The 19,225-nt window shown below is 43.1% G+C and overlaps 1 protein-coding gene across 1 annotated transcript in view; it reads right to left on the bottom strand.

The window, feature by feature from the left end:
* The window catches only part of LRRC63 (leucine rich repeat containing 63), a gene marked incomplete at both ends in the record, with an annotated part of 124,883 nt that overhangs the window by 9,448 nt on the left and 96,210 nt on the right, over window positions 1-19,225 (bottom strand). Inside the window, one exon of the mRNA XM_079778720.1 lies at window positions 7,323-7,562. Within this exon, the coding sequence (XP_079634846.1) occupies window positions 7,323-7,562 (240 nt within the window). The remainder of the gene's footprint in view (window positions 1-7,322; window positions 7,563-19,225) is intronic.

Below are 19,225 nucleotides of genomic sequence, written 5' to 3'. Positions count from 1 at the left end.
ATATGTTTGCCAAATCGTAAGCTCTCTGAAGCCTGTTGCTTAGGGGATTTTATGGATGTTTCATTAAGTAGGCATGCTGATTAAATAATTAGACATTGATGATTGAACTCATCTCAGCATCTCTCACCTCCCTTTCCTGAGGTGGAGGGGGGTGAAGTTAAAAGTTCCAACCTTCTAATCAAAGCTTGATCTTCTGGCAACCACTCCCTACCCTGAAGCTATCTAGAGGCCCCCAAGAGCCATCTTACTTGCATAAACTCAGGTAGTATTGATAGGAGCCCATTATCTATCAATATAAAAGGCTAATATGCTAAGTGTCCTTCCCACCTTCTGACCAGTCGCTATGACATGAACTCACCACCAAGGGCAGACGTTCAATGCAGGAACTGCTATGATGCGCACAAAGAAACAGCACTATGGACCTGGCTCCCAGAAAGCAACACTCGGCTTCCCCCAAGTGGGACACAGGCCCCGCCACCACCCTGAAGTGACAGCCCACCAACTTGCAACCAATGCTGCTGAGACCCCATGACGCAAAATACAGCCCATAGCCCAGCCTAGCTCTAAAATGGGCACTGTGGGTGCCGGGTAATGATGGCACATAGCAATGCCCGGCTTCCTCTCCCTAGTGACTAGGCTCCTTGGAGTTCCAGGAACACAGGTGGAAACATATTACACTTTAACCAAATGTCTGAAGTGTTTTCCCATGTCTCATCTCATTTGATCCTCACAGAAGTCATGGAGTAGGTAAATAGGAGACTCGGTGGAATCCTATTTTCTATCATTAGCGGGAAAATGGAGATTTAGAAAGCTTAGAAACTTAACCCAACTGAAAAGAAGTAAGAAGTGGTGGACCTTGAAAATGACTTCAGGTTTTCTCACTGCACAAAATATAGTCAAACACTGCTGCAGTTAAATATTTTACCCTTTTTTTCTCACTGTGTGATCTAAAATAATAATGTGTTTCGTGTTGATATTTACTGCTGTGTTGCTGACAATTACCTGAAAGAGAAGTTGGGGTACTGCACTGGGCTAGAAAAAGTTTAGCTAAATCAGAAAGCAGGTCTATTAAGCACGTTTATTCTATACATATAAAAGGCTAAGGTGACTCGCGTATGCATGATACATATAAAGCTCTTGCTGGCGCCAATTGCACATGTGTGTTTTGATCTGTCATTGTCCATCATGAATTTGGTTGACACTCTATTATAGAGAAAGGGCAAATAATGATATTAAAATATTTCATCTAATTAATTTCCTTTCAATGTGCACCAGGCCACTAGTTGGTGTATAAAAAAGCCATAAATTTCTGGGTGTTAATTTTGTATCCTGCTACATTGCCGAATTCATTTATTAAATCAACTAGTTTCTTGATGGAGTCTTTAGGGTTTTCTATGTACAATATCATGTCACCTAGGAATAATTACAGTTTTACTTCTTCTTTCCCATTTGGATGCCTTTTATTTCCTCTTCTTGTCTGATCATTATGGCTAGCACTATGTCAAACAGGAGTAGTGAAAGTGTGCATCCCTGTCTTGTTCCTTTTTTTAGGGGAAATGGTTTTAGTTTTTGCCCATTGAGTATGATGTTGGCTCCAGGTTTGTCATATAAGGCTTTTATTATGTTGAGGTATGATCCTCTATTCCCACTTTGCTGAGAGGTTTTTATCAAGAAAGGGTGTTGGATTTTATCAAGTGCTTTTTCTGCATCAATTGATATGATTATGTAATTTTTGTGTCTCAATTTGTTTATGTGAGGTATCACGTTTATTGATTTGCAGATATTATACCAGCCTTGCATCCCTGGAATAAATCCCACTTGGTCATGGTGTATGATCTTTCTAAGGTAATGCTGAATCCAATTTGCTAGAATTTTGTTGAGAATTTTGGCATCTATGTTCATGGGGGATATTGGCCTGTAATTCTCTTTCTTTTTAGTGTTTTTATCTGGTTTTGGAATTAGGGTAATGCTGCCTTCATAGAAAGAACTTGAAATTTTGACTTCCTCTTGAATTTTTTGGAATAGTCTGATAGGTTTTAGTTCTTTGAATGTTTGGTAAAACTACCCTGTGAAGCCGTCTGGCCTGGGGCTTTTGTTTGCTGGAAGTTTTTAAATTAACTGCTTCAATTTCCTCCATAGTTATCAGGCTATTCAGATTTTTTTTTATTCTTCCTGATTGAGTTTTGGAAGGCTGTATTTTTCTAGGAATAAGTCCATTTCTTCTAGGTTGACCAGTATGTTGGAATAGAGTTGTTCGTAGTATTTTTCTTTTTTACAATCCTTTGTATTTCTGTGGGGTCTGTTGTTATTTCACCCTTTTCATTTCTTTTTTAAAAATATATTTTTATTGATTTCAGAGAGGAAGGGAGAGGGATAGGGAGATAGAAACATCAATGATGAGAGAGAATCGTTGATTGGCTGCCTCCTGCACGCCCCCTCCCCCCCAGTGGAGATCATGCCCACAATCCAGGCATGTGCCCTTCACCAGAATTGAACCTGGGACCTTTCAGTCCAAAGGCTGATGCTCTATCCACTGAACCAAACCAGCTAGGTCTCCTTTTTCATTTCTGATTTTGTTTATTTGGGTCCTCTCTCTTTGCTTCTTGGTGAGCCTGGCTAGAGGTTCATCAATCTTTTTTATTCTCTCAAAGAACCAGCTCTTGGTTTTATTGACCTTTTTTTTTTTTTTTTTTTGTCTCTATGTCATTTATTTCCACTCTGATCTTTACTATTTCCTTCCTTCTGCTCACTCCGGGCTTTTTATGTTGCTCTCTTTCTAATTCTTTGAGTTGTAGAGTTAGGTAATTTATTATCAGTTTTTCTTATTTTTTGAGGTAGGCCTGTAATGCTATGAGCTTCCCTCTCAGAACATAGATTTTGGATTGTTGTGTTTTCAATGTCATTTGTTTCCAGAATGTTTTTTTTTTTTATTTCTTCTTCAATCTCTTTGGTAACTCAGTCATTATTTAATAACATGCTACTTAGCCTCAAAGTGTCTGAATTTTTTATTGTTTTTGTTGTAGTTTATTTCTAAAATTATGCCATTGTGATCTGAGAAGATGCTTGATATGATTTCAATCTTCTTGAATTTGAAGATACTTTGCCTGTGACCCAATATGTGGTCTATTTTTGAAAATGTCCCATGTGCACTTGAGGATAATGTATATTCTGTAGCTTTGGGGTGAAATATTCTGAAGATGTAGATTAAGTCCATCTGATCTAGTGAGTCGTTTAGGATTGCTGTTTCTTTGCTGATTTTTTTGTCTAGAGGATTTATCCAGTGATGTCAATGGGGTACTAAGACCCCCTACTATGAATGTATTACTGTCAATCTCTCCCTTGTTATCTTCCCAAAGTTTTTTTTTTGTTGTTTGTTTGTTTTTAATGTATTTGGGTACTTCTGCATTGGGTGCATATATATTTACCAGAGTTATATCCTCTTGTATCGATCCCTTTAGTATTATGAAGTGGCCTTCCTTATCTCTTGTTATGGCCTTCATTTTGAGGTCTATTTTGTCAGATATAAGTATTGCTACCCCAGCTTTTTTTTTCATTTCCATTTGCCTGGAAAATATTTTGCCATCCCTTTATTTTCAGTCTGTGTGAGTCCCTTGTTCTGAGGTGGATCTCTTGTAGACAGCAAATATATGGGTCATGTTTTCTTATCCATTCAGCCACTCTATGTCTTTTGATTGGAGCATTTACTCCATTTACATTTTAGGTTATTATTTGTAGCCATTTTTTATTCTTTATGCCTGTGTTCCTTCTTCCCTTTCTATTTCTTCTTTTCTGTCAGTGCACTTGCAGCACAGTCCTGTGGCCCCCAGCTGGGCACACCAGCTTGCTCCATGTCTCCCTGGTAGTGCTCTCCTGTGGCCTCAAGTGAGGCAAGGTGTGCTGGGTTGCTCCAGGTAACCCCTGCAAGGACTGTCCCAGGGGCCAGGGAGAAGCGGTTGTGGGTTTCTCTGGGTCGCACAGTCAGATCTCCCTGTGGCCTGAGTGGGGCTCCTGCTGGATTACTCCAGGTTGCCCTGGCAGCAAGACTCTGGGCCCAGGGTAGAGTGGGTATGGGTTGCTCTAGGTCAGACAGTCCTCACTTTCTTGTATCCTGGAGTGAGAGGAGCACTGGTTGCTCCAGCTCAACCCTCCTCAGTGTGGAGCTGGGGCGGGATGCCCTGGGTTGCTCAGTCTGTGCCCTCCTGTTGCCCTGAGTGAGGTGCACGTTGGGTTGCTCCAGATGGCCCTGGCAGGACTGTCCTGGGGGCCAGTGTGGAGCAGGCGAGTTGTTCTGGGTCACCCCTCCTGGACCAGGGTAAAAGCGGGTGTGGGTAGCTTTGGGTCACCCCAGCAGGGCTGTCCAGGGGGCCGAGGTAGAGTGGGTACCAGTTGCTCTGGGTTGTATAGGTTGTTCTGGGTTGCACAGTACCCACTCTCCAGTGACCCAGAGTGGGGTGTGCTTTGGGTTGCTCTGGGTCACCACAGCAGCAGGTCCCAGGGCTCAGGCTGGAGAGGGCACCAGGTGGCTCCAGGTCAGCTTAGCAGCATGGTTCTGGGGTCTGCGGTGGGGGTAGGGTACAGGATTACCCTGGCTTGCACTCACTGCAGGGTCTTGGAGCCGGATCCTAGGACCCTGGGTCTCAGCTGGCTGGTGCGGAGGCCTGGTGTGGGAGCTCACTCTGGCAATGAGTGCTCCCTGCAGATGTCTTGGGAGCCTGCCAGGAGGTACTGCTCCACTAACTGTTTGGGCACAGTGCTGGTTTCACGCAGGTATGGCTGGTAAACAGCGTTCTCCTCTGCCCTTCCTTATTGAAAATTGTCTCCTCAGCTGTATCAAATTTAATTCAGGGCGAATGTTCTTTGATTTAGTGGCTTTTCTAGCCTGGCGCTAGGAGGAGGTACACAATACTGCTGCCTATTCGGCCACCATTTTCCATTCTCCTAGCCTTTGTTTTAAAGTCATTTTGTCTGATATATATGTACTAGAGGCTTGGTGCACAAAATTCATGCACGGGGTGGGGGGTGGAGGGTGGGTCCCTCAGCCCAACCTGCACCCTCTCCAATCTGGGAGCCCTCAGGGGATGTCCTACTGATGGCTTAGGCCCACTCCGCATGGTTCTCTGCTCTCTGCGGACCTGCCTGCCTGCCTGCTCTCTGGCTCGCCGCCGTGCCCAGGGGCAAGCAGGGCCTTCTGTCTGCTCTCTGCAGGGGCCTCCTTGCCCCTCGCTGCTGTGGCCAGGGGCAAGCAGGGCCCTGCTGTTTGCTCTCTGGATCACCACCGTGGCCAGGGCAAGCAGGGCCCTGCTGTCTGCTGATTGCAGAACCCCTGCTGTCTGCTCTCTGCAGGGGCACTGTTGTCTGCTCTCTATGGGGGCTTGCTTGCCCCTCACTGCGGCAAGGGCTAAAAGGACGACTCTGGTGGGGCTAAGGGGACTGGGCATTGCCATCTTGTGGCTGTGGGTGCTGCCATCTTTGTGACAAAGTGATGGTCAGTTTGCATATTTGGTCTTTATTAGATAGGATTACTACCCCAGAATTTTTTTTTCATTTTCATGGCATATTTTTTTCATTCCTTTACTTTCAGTCTGTGTGTGCTTTTTGACCTGAAATGCATCTCTTATAGAAAGCAAATATATATGTCTTATTTTCTCATCTATTCAGCTGTCCTATGTTTTTTGACTGGAGCATTTAATCTAATTTCATTTAAAATGATTATTGATAGGTACATATTTATTGCTATTTTATTATACATATTTATGTTTCTCACCAATACATCAAGTTAATATCAACTATTATACTTTTTAGTTTCCAGAATTTTATTTCATTTAAAATTTCTTTTTCATATTTGTCTGGTCATATTTGATGGTCTTTTATTCCTTAAGCATTTTTGAAATTATGTTTTATTTTTTAAAACACTTAAATATCTATTTCATATCCTGTAAACAATTCTAGTATGTTACATTCTAAGTGATTTACAATATATCTATTGAATGTTTTTGCTGACTTTTACTCTTGGTGGCTTATTTTCTCATATATTTGGAATTTTTTTAAATTGTAAAATAATACTCATTTAAGCTTATTTTTTTTGAATATTCAAAGTCTAAATTGAGGACATTCTCTCACAAAAATATGTGGTGAATTCCAATCTCTTGGTCTTATATCTATTTACCATTCACTAGTTAGGTTTTAATTTTTTTGTTTGTTTGTTTGTCCTTGGAGATTTTTCTTACTTTCTTAGGTGCATTCAAATCTCATAAGCACTGACATCTCAATGCATAACACTGGAAACTTTGGCTCCAGCTGTGCTGGGTGACTCAGTTGGTTGGAGCATCATCCCATATACCAAAAAAGGTTGCAGGTTCAATTCCTATTTGGAGCACATACCTAAGTTGCGAGTTTAATCCCTGTTTGGGCACACATATGGGAGTTAACCAATTGATGTTTCTTTCTCTCTCTCTCTCAAATCAATAAATATATCCTTGCATGAAGATTAAAAATAATAATAAAGTTGAACACTTTGGGGTCTTGTTTGTTTTTACTGGTACATTTTTAATCACCTGTTAAAATTTATTCAATAGTTACTAATCTGTTCAGGTTTTCTGTCTTTTATTGAGTCAATATTGCTAATTTATATACTCCTGATAAACCATTTCCCTTAGGCATACAACAAATATTTGTTAAATCAATAATATAAGCCCTGATGATTAGTACTGCAATAAAAATAGTTTTAAACCACCTGAAGGAAATAAGAGATAAGCCTGAGTAGACTGAAAGTATGAGGCATTTAAGAACACTAGTCCTGAGATTAGGCAGTGATTCTCACACTGACCATTGATCCTGGAGTAAAATAAGTTGCTCTATATATGTCTGCTCTATTCCTGGTCTCTAAGAAGTTAGAATAGAGTAAAGCATTTCCCTGCATAGTGTACATGGGACTAAAGAGTCGCCTTTTTTTTTTTTTTTTGAAGAATACACCTTATGTCCTTAGTGGTTCATAGAAAAGATTTATATGACAACTGTATAGATGTTGCCAGCTACACCTTAGCAATCTGTATCTCACATTAGATTTAAGTAATAACTCTAGACTGTTAGAAGATGGGCTGAATTCAGACTATATTATTATTCCTGAAGAGCCAGAAGGAGCAATTTAAAGAATTGTGTTTATGTTTTTATGTGTGGTGAGTGATATGAGGGTGTGTGTGTGTGTGTGTGTGTGTGTGTGTGTGTGTGTGTTCATAGGAAACCAATTATCTGAGCCTATAATAAAGAAAATTTTAAATGCTTAAAAGTGCATTCTGGTTAAAAGAGTTTTGGAATTTGCTTACCAGTTTAGTAACATTTGAATTTCATCTGGGATTGCATCATAATATTTATGTAGTTTATTTTTTAAAAAGAACAAAGAAGTAAGCTGAGTAAGACGCTGTGGACTATTCAAAGAATTCTCTTTCCAAAGACTAGGAATAGTGAAGGTATTTTCAAAACGGATTTTTTTCAGGTGAAGCTTCAAAATTCCAGGTGGAAAAGATGTCAGGTCATTTCCATCAACAACCAATTTTTTAAGTGATCTGCAAATAAAGAAAATCATACATTAAAAGGAATTTATGAGACAACCAAAACTGTGGTATAGGTAAATGCCGCACTCACTTCCTTCCACAACCACATCAAAATTACAATTAAAATACAGAATAACCATCACTTAAAACCACCTTAAATCTGGCTGAATGGAAGTCCTACAGTTAGAGAAGTAAAGAATAAAGCACATTGAGATTGGTATGAGGGTTGGAGGGTGGAATGGGTTGGCCCAACACCAATATGTGGCATTTTTTTTTTTAATGGGGAAGGATGTCGTGGCTGTGGAAGCCTCCTGTGAGGAGCAAGGGATCCTAGCCCACACCAGACCCTTATCCCAGGGTACCAGAGCTGGGAAGAGAAGTCCCCATAACTTCAGGCTTGTAAAATACAGTGCAGTTGTGGCTGAGTGGCTGCTGGAGTCCAGAGGTTGCCGGAGTCCCAGGTAGTCCTCTTAAAGGGCCAGCACACAGGCAGTAAGGACTCCATACCTCTGGGATCCAGCACTGAGGTAGTGGCTTAAAAGGAACATGGGACATTCTGGGAGGAACTGGATTGTCTGGCATCAGGGCAAAAACTCAGGGGCGGCTTTCTCCCAGAAGAGGTTGCTCACAGGGGTCATTGTCCCTGAGCTGGGACCTCCCCTGTTACAGAGCTGACTGGCAACCATATGAATGGCCTGTGCTGGCTCAGGCTTCAAGACTTTGTTAAAATCTCTCAAGCAAGCAGCAGCTGGTGTCAAACCTATCAATAAAAGGCCCAAAATCTGATACTAGAACCAGCCTGTCTTGCTTCACAGCTGGGTCTTGCCTGGGCACATCTAAGCCCAATACAAATATCAGCCATCTGAAGATCCCTCCTGTAGCTCCTGATAGTTGGACACAGGCAGTGGCTGACTTTGCACCTCCCAGGAGGCCTCAGAACCAGTGCACTTGGTGGACAGTTTCAGACCATATCAGACAACAACTCTACACACCCATAAGAGACACACTCAAGAGGCAGATTCAGTGAGCACCAAAGCCCTACTGAAGCAAGTCCTGCTCCATAGGGTCAGTTCCTGGAGGTTAATTCCTCCCAGTGATGCTAATAGCAATCAAGGCTCAACTATGACAAGAACTATGCACCTAGAGTTCCAGGCTCAGGTTACTGGGGAGATTAAGCTATTGGGCCCTACAGGACACCTACTATACAAGGCACTCTACCAACTCCAGGAGACATACTAGCTCTACATAATACATAGAAACAAACACAAGGAAGCACCCAAAATGCAGAGACAAAGAAAAATGTCAAAATGAAAGAACAGAATAAATCTTCAGAAAAATATCTAAATGAAATGAATGCAAGTAAGCTACTAGATACAAAGTTCAAAACAATGGTTATAAGGTTGCTCAAGGATCTTAATGAGAGCTTCAAGGGACTTAGTGAGACTTCCAAGAATCGTGGCGAGAATGTCAAAGACATGAAAAAGGATGAGTGGGAAATTAAACATACACTAAGTGAAATAATCATTTACAGGGAATCAACAGTAAAGTAGATGATCCCAAGAATCAAATCAACCATTTGGAATATGAGGAAGCAAAAAACACACAATCAGAAGAGCAAGAAGAAAAATGATTCCAAAAATATAAAGATAGTGGAAGGAACCTGTGGAAAACTTCAAGCATTATGAGGGTGCCAGAAGGAGAAGAGAGACACCAAGGAACTGAAGTCTATTTGAAGAAATAATGCAGAAGCTTCCCCTACCTGGTAAAAGAAATAGACTTACAAGTTCAGGAAACACAGAGAATCCCAAACAAGGGGAATACAAAGAGACCTACACCAAGACACATCATAATTAAAATGCCAATGGTTAAAAACAAAGAGAGAACCTTAAAAGTAGCTAAAGAAAAGCAATTAGTTTCCTCCAAGGAAATGCCTATATGACTGCCAGCTGATTTCTCAACAGAAACTTTGCAGGCCAGAAGGGAGTGGTAAGAAATATTCAAAGTGATGAATAGCAAGGATCTACAATCAAAGCTATCATTTAGAATTGAAGGTCAGATAAAGAACTTCATAGACAAGGAAAAGCTAAAGGAGTTCATCACCACCAAACCAGAATTACATGAAATGGTGAAGGGTGTTCTTTAATAGGAGGAAGAAGAAGAACAAGAACAAGAAATATATGAACAATAAAATGGCAATAATTACATATCTATCAATAATTGAATCTAAAAATAAAAATAAATGGACAGGAATCTAATGAACAAAATAAACTGATGAATAAAATAGAACCAGAGGCATGGAAACGTGGAACAGACTGATGAATCTCAGAGGAAAGGGGAAAGGGGGGAACAGGAAGAGATTAACCAAAGATCTTATATGCATACTAAAGGCCTGGTGCATGAAATTTGTGCACAGGAAATTTGTGTCATTCAGCCAAGCCTGCACCCTCTCCAATCTGGGATCCTTCTCACAATCCAGGACTGCTGGCTCCCAACTGCTTGCCTGCCTGCCTTCCTGATTGCCCCTAATTGCTTCTGCCTGCCAGCCTGATCACCCCCTAACCACTCTCCTGCCAGCCTGATTGATGCCTAACTGCTCCCCTGCCAGCCTGATTGCCCCTAACTGCCCTCCCCTGCAGGCCTGGTCACCCCTAACTGCCCTCCCCTACAGGCCTGCTTCCCCCAAACTGCCCTTCCCTGAAGGCCCGGTTGCCCCCAACTTCCCTCCTCTGCTGGCCTAGTCACCCCTAACTGCCCTCCACTGCAGGCTTGATTGCCCCCAACTGCCCTCCCTTGCAGGCCTGGTCCCTCCCAACTGCCCTCCCCTGCTGGCCATCTTGTGGCGGCCATCTTGTGTCCACATAGGGGCAGCCATCTTTGACCACATGGAGGCAGCATCTTGTGTGTTGGAGTGACAGTCAATTTGCATATTACTCTTTTATTAGATAGGACTAGAGGCCCAGTGCATGAAAATTCTGGCACTTGGGGGGGAGGGTTCCTCAGCCAGGCCTGCACCCTCTCGCAGTCCGGGAGCCCTCAGGGGATGTCCAAATGGGGAGCGGGCCTAAGCCACAGTCTGTCCTCCCTCTGTGGGAGGTGACCAGTGGGCTGATCAGGGGATGGTGAGGGTGGTGAGCAGCCAGCCCTGCCCCCCATTGCACCACCACTGCCAGTGGCCTCCCTCTGCAGGAGGTGACCCCAGTGGGCTGATCTGGAGATGGTGAGTGGCCGGCCCTGCCCCGAATCGCCCCGCCACTATTGCAGGTGGCCTCCCTCTGTGGGTGGCAACTGACCAGGCAGGCGAGCAGAGGATGGCACCGGCCCCCACTGCCCTGCCGCTGATCACCGCCAACCTCCCCACGCCATCGCCATCCCCTCCCTCTGCCTGCTGGCATGCACCTTGGCAGGCCTGGTGCCACCTGCTCATCAGCCCCGGATCCCTCACCCCCCGCTGACCCATTGTTCTGCTGTTTGGTTGATTTGCATATTATGCTTTTATTATATGGGACTAGTGACCTGGTGCATGAAATTTGTGCATGGGGGGGGGGGTGTCCCTCAGCCTGACCTGCATCCTCTCCAATCTGGGACCTCTGTGGGATCGGGCCTAAACTGGCAGTCGGACAACCCCCTCGTAATCCAGGACTGTTGGCTCCTAACCGCTCGCCTGCCTGCCTGCTTGATCTCCCCTAACCACTCTGCCTGCTGGCCTGCTTGCCCCCAACTGCAACCCCTGCCAGCCTGATCACCCCCAACTGCCCTCCCCTCCTGGCCTGATCACACCTAACCGCCTCTGCTTTGGCCCCACCACCATGGCTTTGTCCGGAAGGACATCTGTAAGGTCTCATGGTCTAATTAGCATAGTACCCTTTTATTAATATAGATAGGATATGACATACTGCCATAACTATAACATATCTACCAGTATTACTCTATGAGAATACATATTTCATGCGATAGGAAGGCATCTAATACATTACATTGTATATGTTGTAAGTAGTAGGAAATACTGTATTCGTAGCAATAATATACACCCTGTGACTTCCCTTCCTGATTTGGAAATGGTTCCCCAGTTCTTTGAAAGTTTCCTGGCCCCTAATGTATTTTTTTTTTTGTCCTTCAGTGTAACTTTATTTACTGTTATTTGCACATGATTTGAGGTCTTTAATTTCTAACCACCAAAGATTCAAAGGACTATTTTTTCCATGAAGTTTAAAATTAACATTAGTGAATTCATGTATTCATGTGTTTTTATTGTAAACATCTGAATTATTCACATTGTCATGGATCCTGAACTCATAAGCATGGACCATGCACAGGCTGGCAGCAAGCCAGGAAGCCACTCTGCAAGCAAACAGATACTCTGCATAAGGAGAAAAGTCATAGCACAACATTTAATGTCCAACCTGAGTCACCTCAGAATGTTATATATATTGACTTCTTAATTCATATAGTATCGGGAACTCAACTGCTTGGTTGGTGATGGGGTTGACCTGGTTTCGGGAGGATTATTCCTGAAATAATTAAGGAAATGGGGGCTCAATCTTTCTTCTTGGTTGCTTGCTCCTCCCCAGCACCTTCATCTTCTCGTCCTGAGCTTCTTGGGCATCTTCTCCTTCACCTTCACCTCCTTCTTCCTCCTTTGCATCCTCAAATTCTTCCTTGGCACCTTCTTCCTCTCCCTCTCCTTCCTCTTCTTCAGCCTCTCCCTTCTCCTTCTTCTTCTCTTCAGCTTCTCCTTCAGAAGGGGGTTCATCCTTAGCTTCCTCGGCTTTTGCAGCCTCAATGGTCTCTTCCACCTCGATCTGCTCCTCCTAGACGTGGCTGGTGTAGTAAGAAGGGAAGGAGCGAGCAGACATCAAGTAGGAGCTAGTCTGTAAACCACTGTAGGCAGATCACCAAAGACCTGGGAACTCTGGGAGTAGCCACTGGCTATCCTTCCCACGCTGGTGAAACTGAGCTGGGTCTCCTCACCTTTCAAAAGTTTCTTGTAAGCTGCAATGTCAATGTCCAAAGCCATCTTCACATTGAGGAGGTCCTGGTATTCTTTTAAATATCGTGCCATTTCACTCTTTGTAGTTCTCAATTCATTTTCTAATTTGTAGATTGTGTCCTGCACAGCACTAACGTTGGAGTTCTGCTTATCCTCCAGCTCTTGCAGCTGCTTTCCCAGTGTTTTGTTCATGCCCAGGCTTGCTTCCATCTCCAGAGTCTTGGCCTTGAGCAGGCGGTGGCTCTCGGAAACCTCATCCTTGGTGGTGCACACCACGTAGGTGTTCTTGGCAGTGCTCTCGGTCAGCATGGTGAAGTGTCTCCTGTACCATTCTTTGGCATTCTGCATGTTCTTGGCAGCCAGCTTCTGGTACTGGGCACGGATGTCCTTGAGCATAGCGGAGAGGTCAGACTTGGAGAACGCATCCATCTCCACGGAGATCTGAGCATACTGGATCTGTGCCTGCAGGTCAGTGATCTCTTCGTGCATCTTCTTCAGAAAGGCGATTTTGTCCATCAGGTTGTCGATGCACTTTTCCAGCTCAGCACCAGCGAGAGCTGCCTCATCTGCACCTTTGTGTGCCTCCGTCAGCCAGCCCTCTGCATCCTCATGGTTCAGCACCTCTTCCTGGTAGCACCCCTGCAGGTTGCTCCCAGCCCCTTTGGAGCCCCGGTGCCTCCTAACTGCCCACTGCCCTCTCCTCGCCAGGGACTGGGCACGGTGGGGCGGGGCACAGGCATCCCATTTTCATTAAAATGTTCAACCGGGGCCTGCTCCACTGGTGTCCGCAGGCGGCCCGGGGGCAGACAGTGATCTTGGAGACCCTGGCCAACCCCGCCTACCCAGGTCCCCGATTGCTGCCAGGACCCCGTGGGCAACATCAGGCACTGCAGGTGTCATCTTCCCTAGTTCCCAATCATGGCCTGGACCCCGGAGGTGGTGTCAGGCACTGCCTGCTGGGCCTGCCCAGTCCCAATTGCCACCTGGATCCTGCGGGCGACATCAGGCACTACCTGCTGAAACTGCCTAGTCCCGATCTCTGCTTGGACCCCGTGGGTGATGTCAAGCGCTGCCGATGCCGCCTGCCCAGGTCCAATCACCACCTGAACCCCGCAGGCAGCTTCAGGCACTGCCCGATGGGGCTTCCCAGTCCTTATCGCCGCCTGGACCCCGTGGGCAGCTTCAGGTGCTGCCTGCCAGGCCACCCGGTCCCCGATCATGGCCTGGACCCTGCGGGCAACATCAGGTGCTGCCTGCCCTGCCTGAATATGCAAATTTACCCACCATCGTTGTTGGGTTTATTTGCATATCACTCCTGATTGGCTGTGATAATAGCAGAGGTATGGTCAATTAGCATCTTTCTCTTTTATTAGCGTAGATAGGCATTACTATGGACACAGACAATAGGGTGGTTGAAGGCCTGGGGCAGGGTGGAAACTGGGTAGAGGAGGGTAATGGGGGAAATAAAAGGAGAACATCTGTAATACTCTCAAAAGTAAAGATATTTCTAAGGCCTTTAATGCAATTTATAATACTGAAGCAAAATTCTGTCTCAATGTTCCTGCAAATTAGAATAAAACTTAGCAATGATAAATTACAAGTGTTTAAGTATTTCCTTAGAATAAAAAAAATTAACTTAAACATACAATGGAGTCAAGACAGTCTCTTCAATAAATGGTGTTAGGAAAATTGGAAAGATACATGCAAAAAAAAAATGAAACTAGACCACCAACTTACACAATACATAAAAATAAACTCAAAATGGATACAGGACTTAAACATAAGATGGGAAACCATAAAAATACTAGAGGAATCCACAGGCAGCAAAATCTTAGACATATGCCTAAGCAATTTCTTCACCGATACAGCTCCTAGGGCAATGGAAACCAAAGAGAAAATAAACAAATGGGACTACATCAAAATAAAAAGCTTTTTCACAGCAAAAGAAACCATCAACAAAACAACAAGAAAGCCCACTGTATTGGAGAACATATTTGCCAATGTTATCACTGATAAGGGTTTAACCTCCAACATTTACAGAGAACTCATACAACTTAACAAAAGGAAGATAAAGAACCCAATCAAAAATGGGCAATGGACCTAAATAGATACTTTTTGAAAGAAGACATAAGGAAGGCCAAGAGACATATGAAAACATGCTCAAAGTCACTAGTCATCTAGCAGATGCAAATCAAAACGACAATGTGGTACCATCTCACACCTGTCAGAATGGCTATCATTAACAAATCAACAAACGACAAGTGCTGACGAGGATGCAGAGAAAAAGGAACACTCATGCACTGCTGGTGGGAATGCAGACTGGTGCAGCCACTGGTGTAGAGAACAGTATGGAGTTTCCTCAAAAAACTAAAAATGGAACTCCCATTTGACCCAGTAATCCCACTTCTAGGAATATATCCCAAGAAACTAGAAACACCTATCAGAAAGGATATATGCACCCCTATGTTCATAGCAGCACAATTCACCATAGCTAAGATTTGGAAACAGCCTAAGTGTCCATCAGCAGATGAGTGGATTAAAAAACTATGGTACATCTACGCAATGGTAAAGAATTTACTACGCTGTGGTAAAAAAGAGGAATTCTTACCATTTGCAACAGCATGGATGGATCTGGAGAGCATTATGCTAAGTGAAATAAGCCAGTCTGAGAAAGGTAAATACCACATGATCTCACTCATTTGTGGAATATAATGAACAACATAAACTGATGAACAAAAACAGATCCAGAGACAGAAGCATGGATAAGACCATCAAACCTCAGTTGGAAGGTAGGGGAGGATGGGGTTAAGTGGGAGAAATCAACCAAAGGACTTGTATGCATGCATATAAGCATAACCAATGGATACAGACACCAGGGTGGTGAGGGCATGAGTGGGAGGGTGGGGGGGGGGGCAATGGGATGATAAGGGCACATGTAATACACTAATCAATAAAGAAAAAATTAAAAAAAAGAAAATTAACTTAAAAAGCAACTGAACCAATATATTATTTTGCACAAAAGTACATTTGTGTGAATAGTAGAATTAGGCTTGTATTTTAGGTCTTTGCAACATTATTTCTTATATAAAAAAATAATAACCTCAAACATAGCAAGATGAATGCATGTTATCTTATAGAATCCTATATAATAAAGAGGTAATATGCAAATTGACCATCACTCCAACATACAAGATGGCTACACCCATGTGGACACAGATGGCTGCCAGAAGATGGCCAGCAGGGGAGAGCAGTTATGGGTGAAAAGGCCAGCGGGGGAAGGCAGTTGAGAGGAACCAGGCCTGCAGGGGAGGGCAGTTGGGGGGAACCAGGCCTGCAGGGGAGGGCAGTTAGGGGTTACCAGGCCAGCAGGGGAGGGCAGTTAGGGGCAATCAGGCTGGCAGGGGAGGGCAGTTAGGGGCAATGGGGTGGGCAGGGGAGCAACTAGGCATCAATCAGGCTGGCAGGGGAGTGGTTAGGGGATGATCAGATTGGCAGGCAGAAGCAGTTAGGGGTAATCAGGCAGGCAAGCAGTTGGGAGCCAGGAGTCCTGGATTGTGAGAGGGGTCCCAGATTGGAGAGGGTGCAGGCTGGACTGAGGGATACCCCTCCCACCGCCCGTGCACAAATTTTGTACACCTGGGCTCTAGTACTAAATAAAATGTAATATATAAGGTATAGGATAATGATACAAAGAAAGAATTTATTTTCAAAGAAAAATTGAACACCAACACATTTTTTCATTTAAACCCAATCTAAACAGTGAAATTAACACTCTCAAAATGTATTATGTGCTATGTTGTATTTTGACTTTTCATCACCCCTTGATTTTTACTGTGTCAATTGCTTCTAGTAACCTTTCTTCCTTTATTCAAAGGGAACCAACATCTCTCATTTCCTCATATTTTAACACTTGTGTCTTGATCATGTTTTCTACATCACTTGTAAACTTTCTCGCTAGTGCTGTGAAGTCAGAAAAGTATCTCTTCATGAGGAACATATAAAAATCAAATCAGTCAATGTAGCAGGATACAAAATTAACACCAAGAAATCTGGCATTTCTATACACCAATATTGAACTTAAAGAAAGAGAGACTAAAAAAGCAATCCCATTTACCATCGCACAAAAAAAATTAAGATACCTAGGAATAAACTTAACTAAGAAGGTAAAAGACCTATACGTGGAAAACTACAGGACACTGAAAAAAGAGATAGAGGAAGACATAAACAGATGGAAGAACATACCATGTTCATGGATTGGTAGAATCAACATCATTAAAATGTACATACTACCCAAAGCAATCTATAGATTCAATGCACTCCCCATTAAAAGACCAATGGCATATTTCACAGACCTAGAAAGAACTCTCCAAAAATTCATCTGGAATAAAAAAAGACCCTGAATAGCCACAGCAATCCTGAGAAAGAAGAGCAAAGTAGGTGGGATCTCAATACCAGATTTCAAGCTGTATTACAAAGCCACTGTTCTCAAAACAACCTGGTACTGGCACAAGAACAGACATATAGGCCAATGGAAGAGAATAGAGAATCCAGATATCGACCCAAACCACTATGCTCAATTAATATTTGACAAAGGAGGCATGAACATACAACGAGTCAAGACAGTCTCTTCAATCAATGGTGTTGGGAAAATTGGACAGATATATGCAAAAAAATGAAACTAGACCACCAACTTACCATACACAAAAATAAACTCAAAATGGATACAGGACTTAAACATAAGTTGGGAAACCATAAAAATCCTAGAGGAATCCACAGGCAGCAAAACCTCAGACATATGCCGAAAGAACTTCTTCACTGATACTGCTCCTAGGGCAATGGGAGCCAAAGAGAAAATAAACAAATGGGACTACATCAAAATAAAAAGCTTTTTTCACAGCAAAAGAAACCATCAACAAAACAACAAGAAAGCCCACTGAATGGGAGAACATATTTGCAAATGTTATCACTGATAAAGGTTTAATCTCCAACATCTACAGGCAACTTATACAAGTTAATTAAAAAAAGATAAATGATCCAATCAAAAATGGGCAATGGACCTAAATAGAGTCTTTTTGAAAGAAAACATAAGGAAGGCCAAGAGACACATGAAAACATGCTCAAAGTCACTAATGATCCAAAAGATGCAAATCAAAACGACAATGCGTTACCATCTCACACCTATCAGAATGGCTATCATCAACAAATCAACAAACGACAAGTGCTGACGAGGATGCAGAGAAAAAGGAACACTCATGCACTGCTGGTGGGAATGCAGACTGGTGCAGCCACTGTGGAGAACAGTATGGAGTTTCCTCATAAAATTAAAAATGGAATTTCCATTTGATCCAGTAATCCCACTTCTAAGAATATATCCCAAGAAAACAGAAACACCAATCAGAAAAGATATATGCACCCCTATGTTCATAGTAGCACAATTTACAATAGCTAAGATTTGGAAACAGCCTAGGTGCCCATCAGCAGATGACTGGATCAGAAAACTGTGGTACATCTACACAATGGAATACTATGCTGTCATAAAAAAGAAGGAATTCTTACCATTTGCAGCAACCTGGATGGAACTGGAGAGCATTATGCTAAGTGAAATAAGCCAGTCAATGAAAGAAAAATACCACATGATCTCACTCATTTGTGGATAATGAAGAACATTATAAACTGATGAACAAAAAGATAGATACAGAGACAGTAAAGCATCAAACAGACTGTCAAATTACAGCGGGAAGGTTAGGGAGAGGTGTGGGAGATAAGAGATCAACCGAAGGACTTGTATGCATGCATATAAGCATAACCAATGGATGCAAGACACTGGAAGGTGAGGGCATGTATGGGAGTGGGGGAGGCAATGGTAAGATATGTACACATGTAATACCTTAATTTAAAAAAAAGGAAAAAAATAAAATAAAAAAAGTGATATAAAAAATAAAAAATCTAATCAAAAGCTGGTCTAATTTGTCAAATGTATTAGGAGGGAAGACATTGATATAACCAAATAGCTATAGATTTTAAATAAAAAGACTAGGTAATAAACAGCTGGGTTTGATGGTGGCTATAGATTCTCATTTGCAGTCTAGTTTCACATCTCTTATACACACAATTTAAGTTCTTTAATTCTGATTCCTGCTGATAATGATCAAAGAAAATGTTTAAGACAATGAGGCTAAGAAGAGGGTACCTCAGCTAGCTTTGTTCTTCCATCAGTTTGACTACTGCGCTTCTCACAATCTAGAAAGGGTGAGCCAGACTCTAGCTCCGCTTTGGTCCCCAAGGAGAGAGCTGGCACAGTCACTTTTTTTCTCTAAAGTGAACACAACCCAGGGGCCAGAAGCAGAGAGTCCTCTGCACAATCAGAATAAGTCTTGCACTCTAGGGAAATGCCATGGAGGGTCCCCAGAACCTCCATTGGTGAGGCTGCCCTGCCTGAGTTGATTTATCTTAGAGGTCCCACCAATATGGGTGCACCCTTCCTCTCAAAGAGTTCTGGGGATGCTCAGTAGGATACCAACTATTTAAGGCTAAATAGTCTTTAAAGAGCTCCATGTTCAGATAACTTTTGCATCTGACATCCTAGGTAGCAGAGAAACCTCCTCCAGCTACACCACTAACACACCTGGTGCTCTGAATGGTACTCTGAATCTGCTATTAGACCTGAGCAGAAGATAGGGCAGCCAGA

The sequence above is a fragment of the Cnephaeus nilssonii genome (genome assembly GCF_951640355.1).
Source record: "Cnephaeus nilssonii genome assembly, chromosome: 8".
In the NCBI taxonomy this organism is placed as follows: domain Eukaryota; kingdom Metazoa; phylum Chordata; class Mammalia; order Chiroptera; family Vespertilionidae; genus Cnephaeus; species Cnephaeus nilssonii.
The sequence above is the reverse complement of the archived record's forward strand: the minus strand, read 5'-3'. Positions and strand labels throughout refer to the sequence as shown.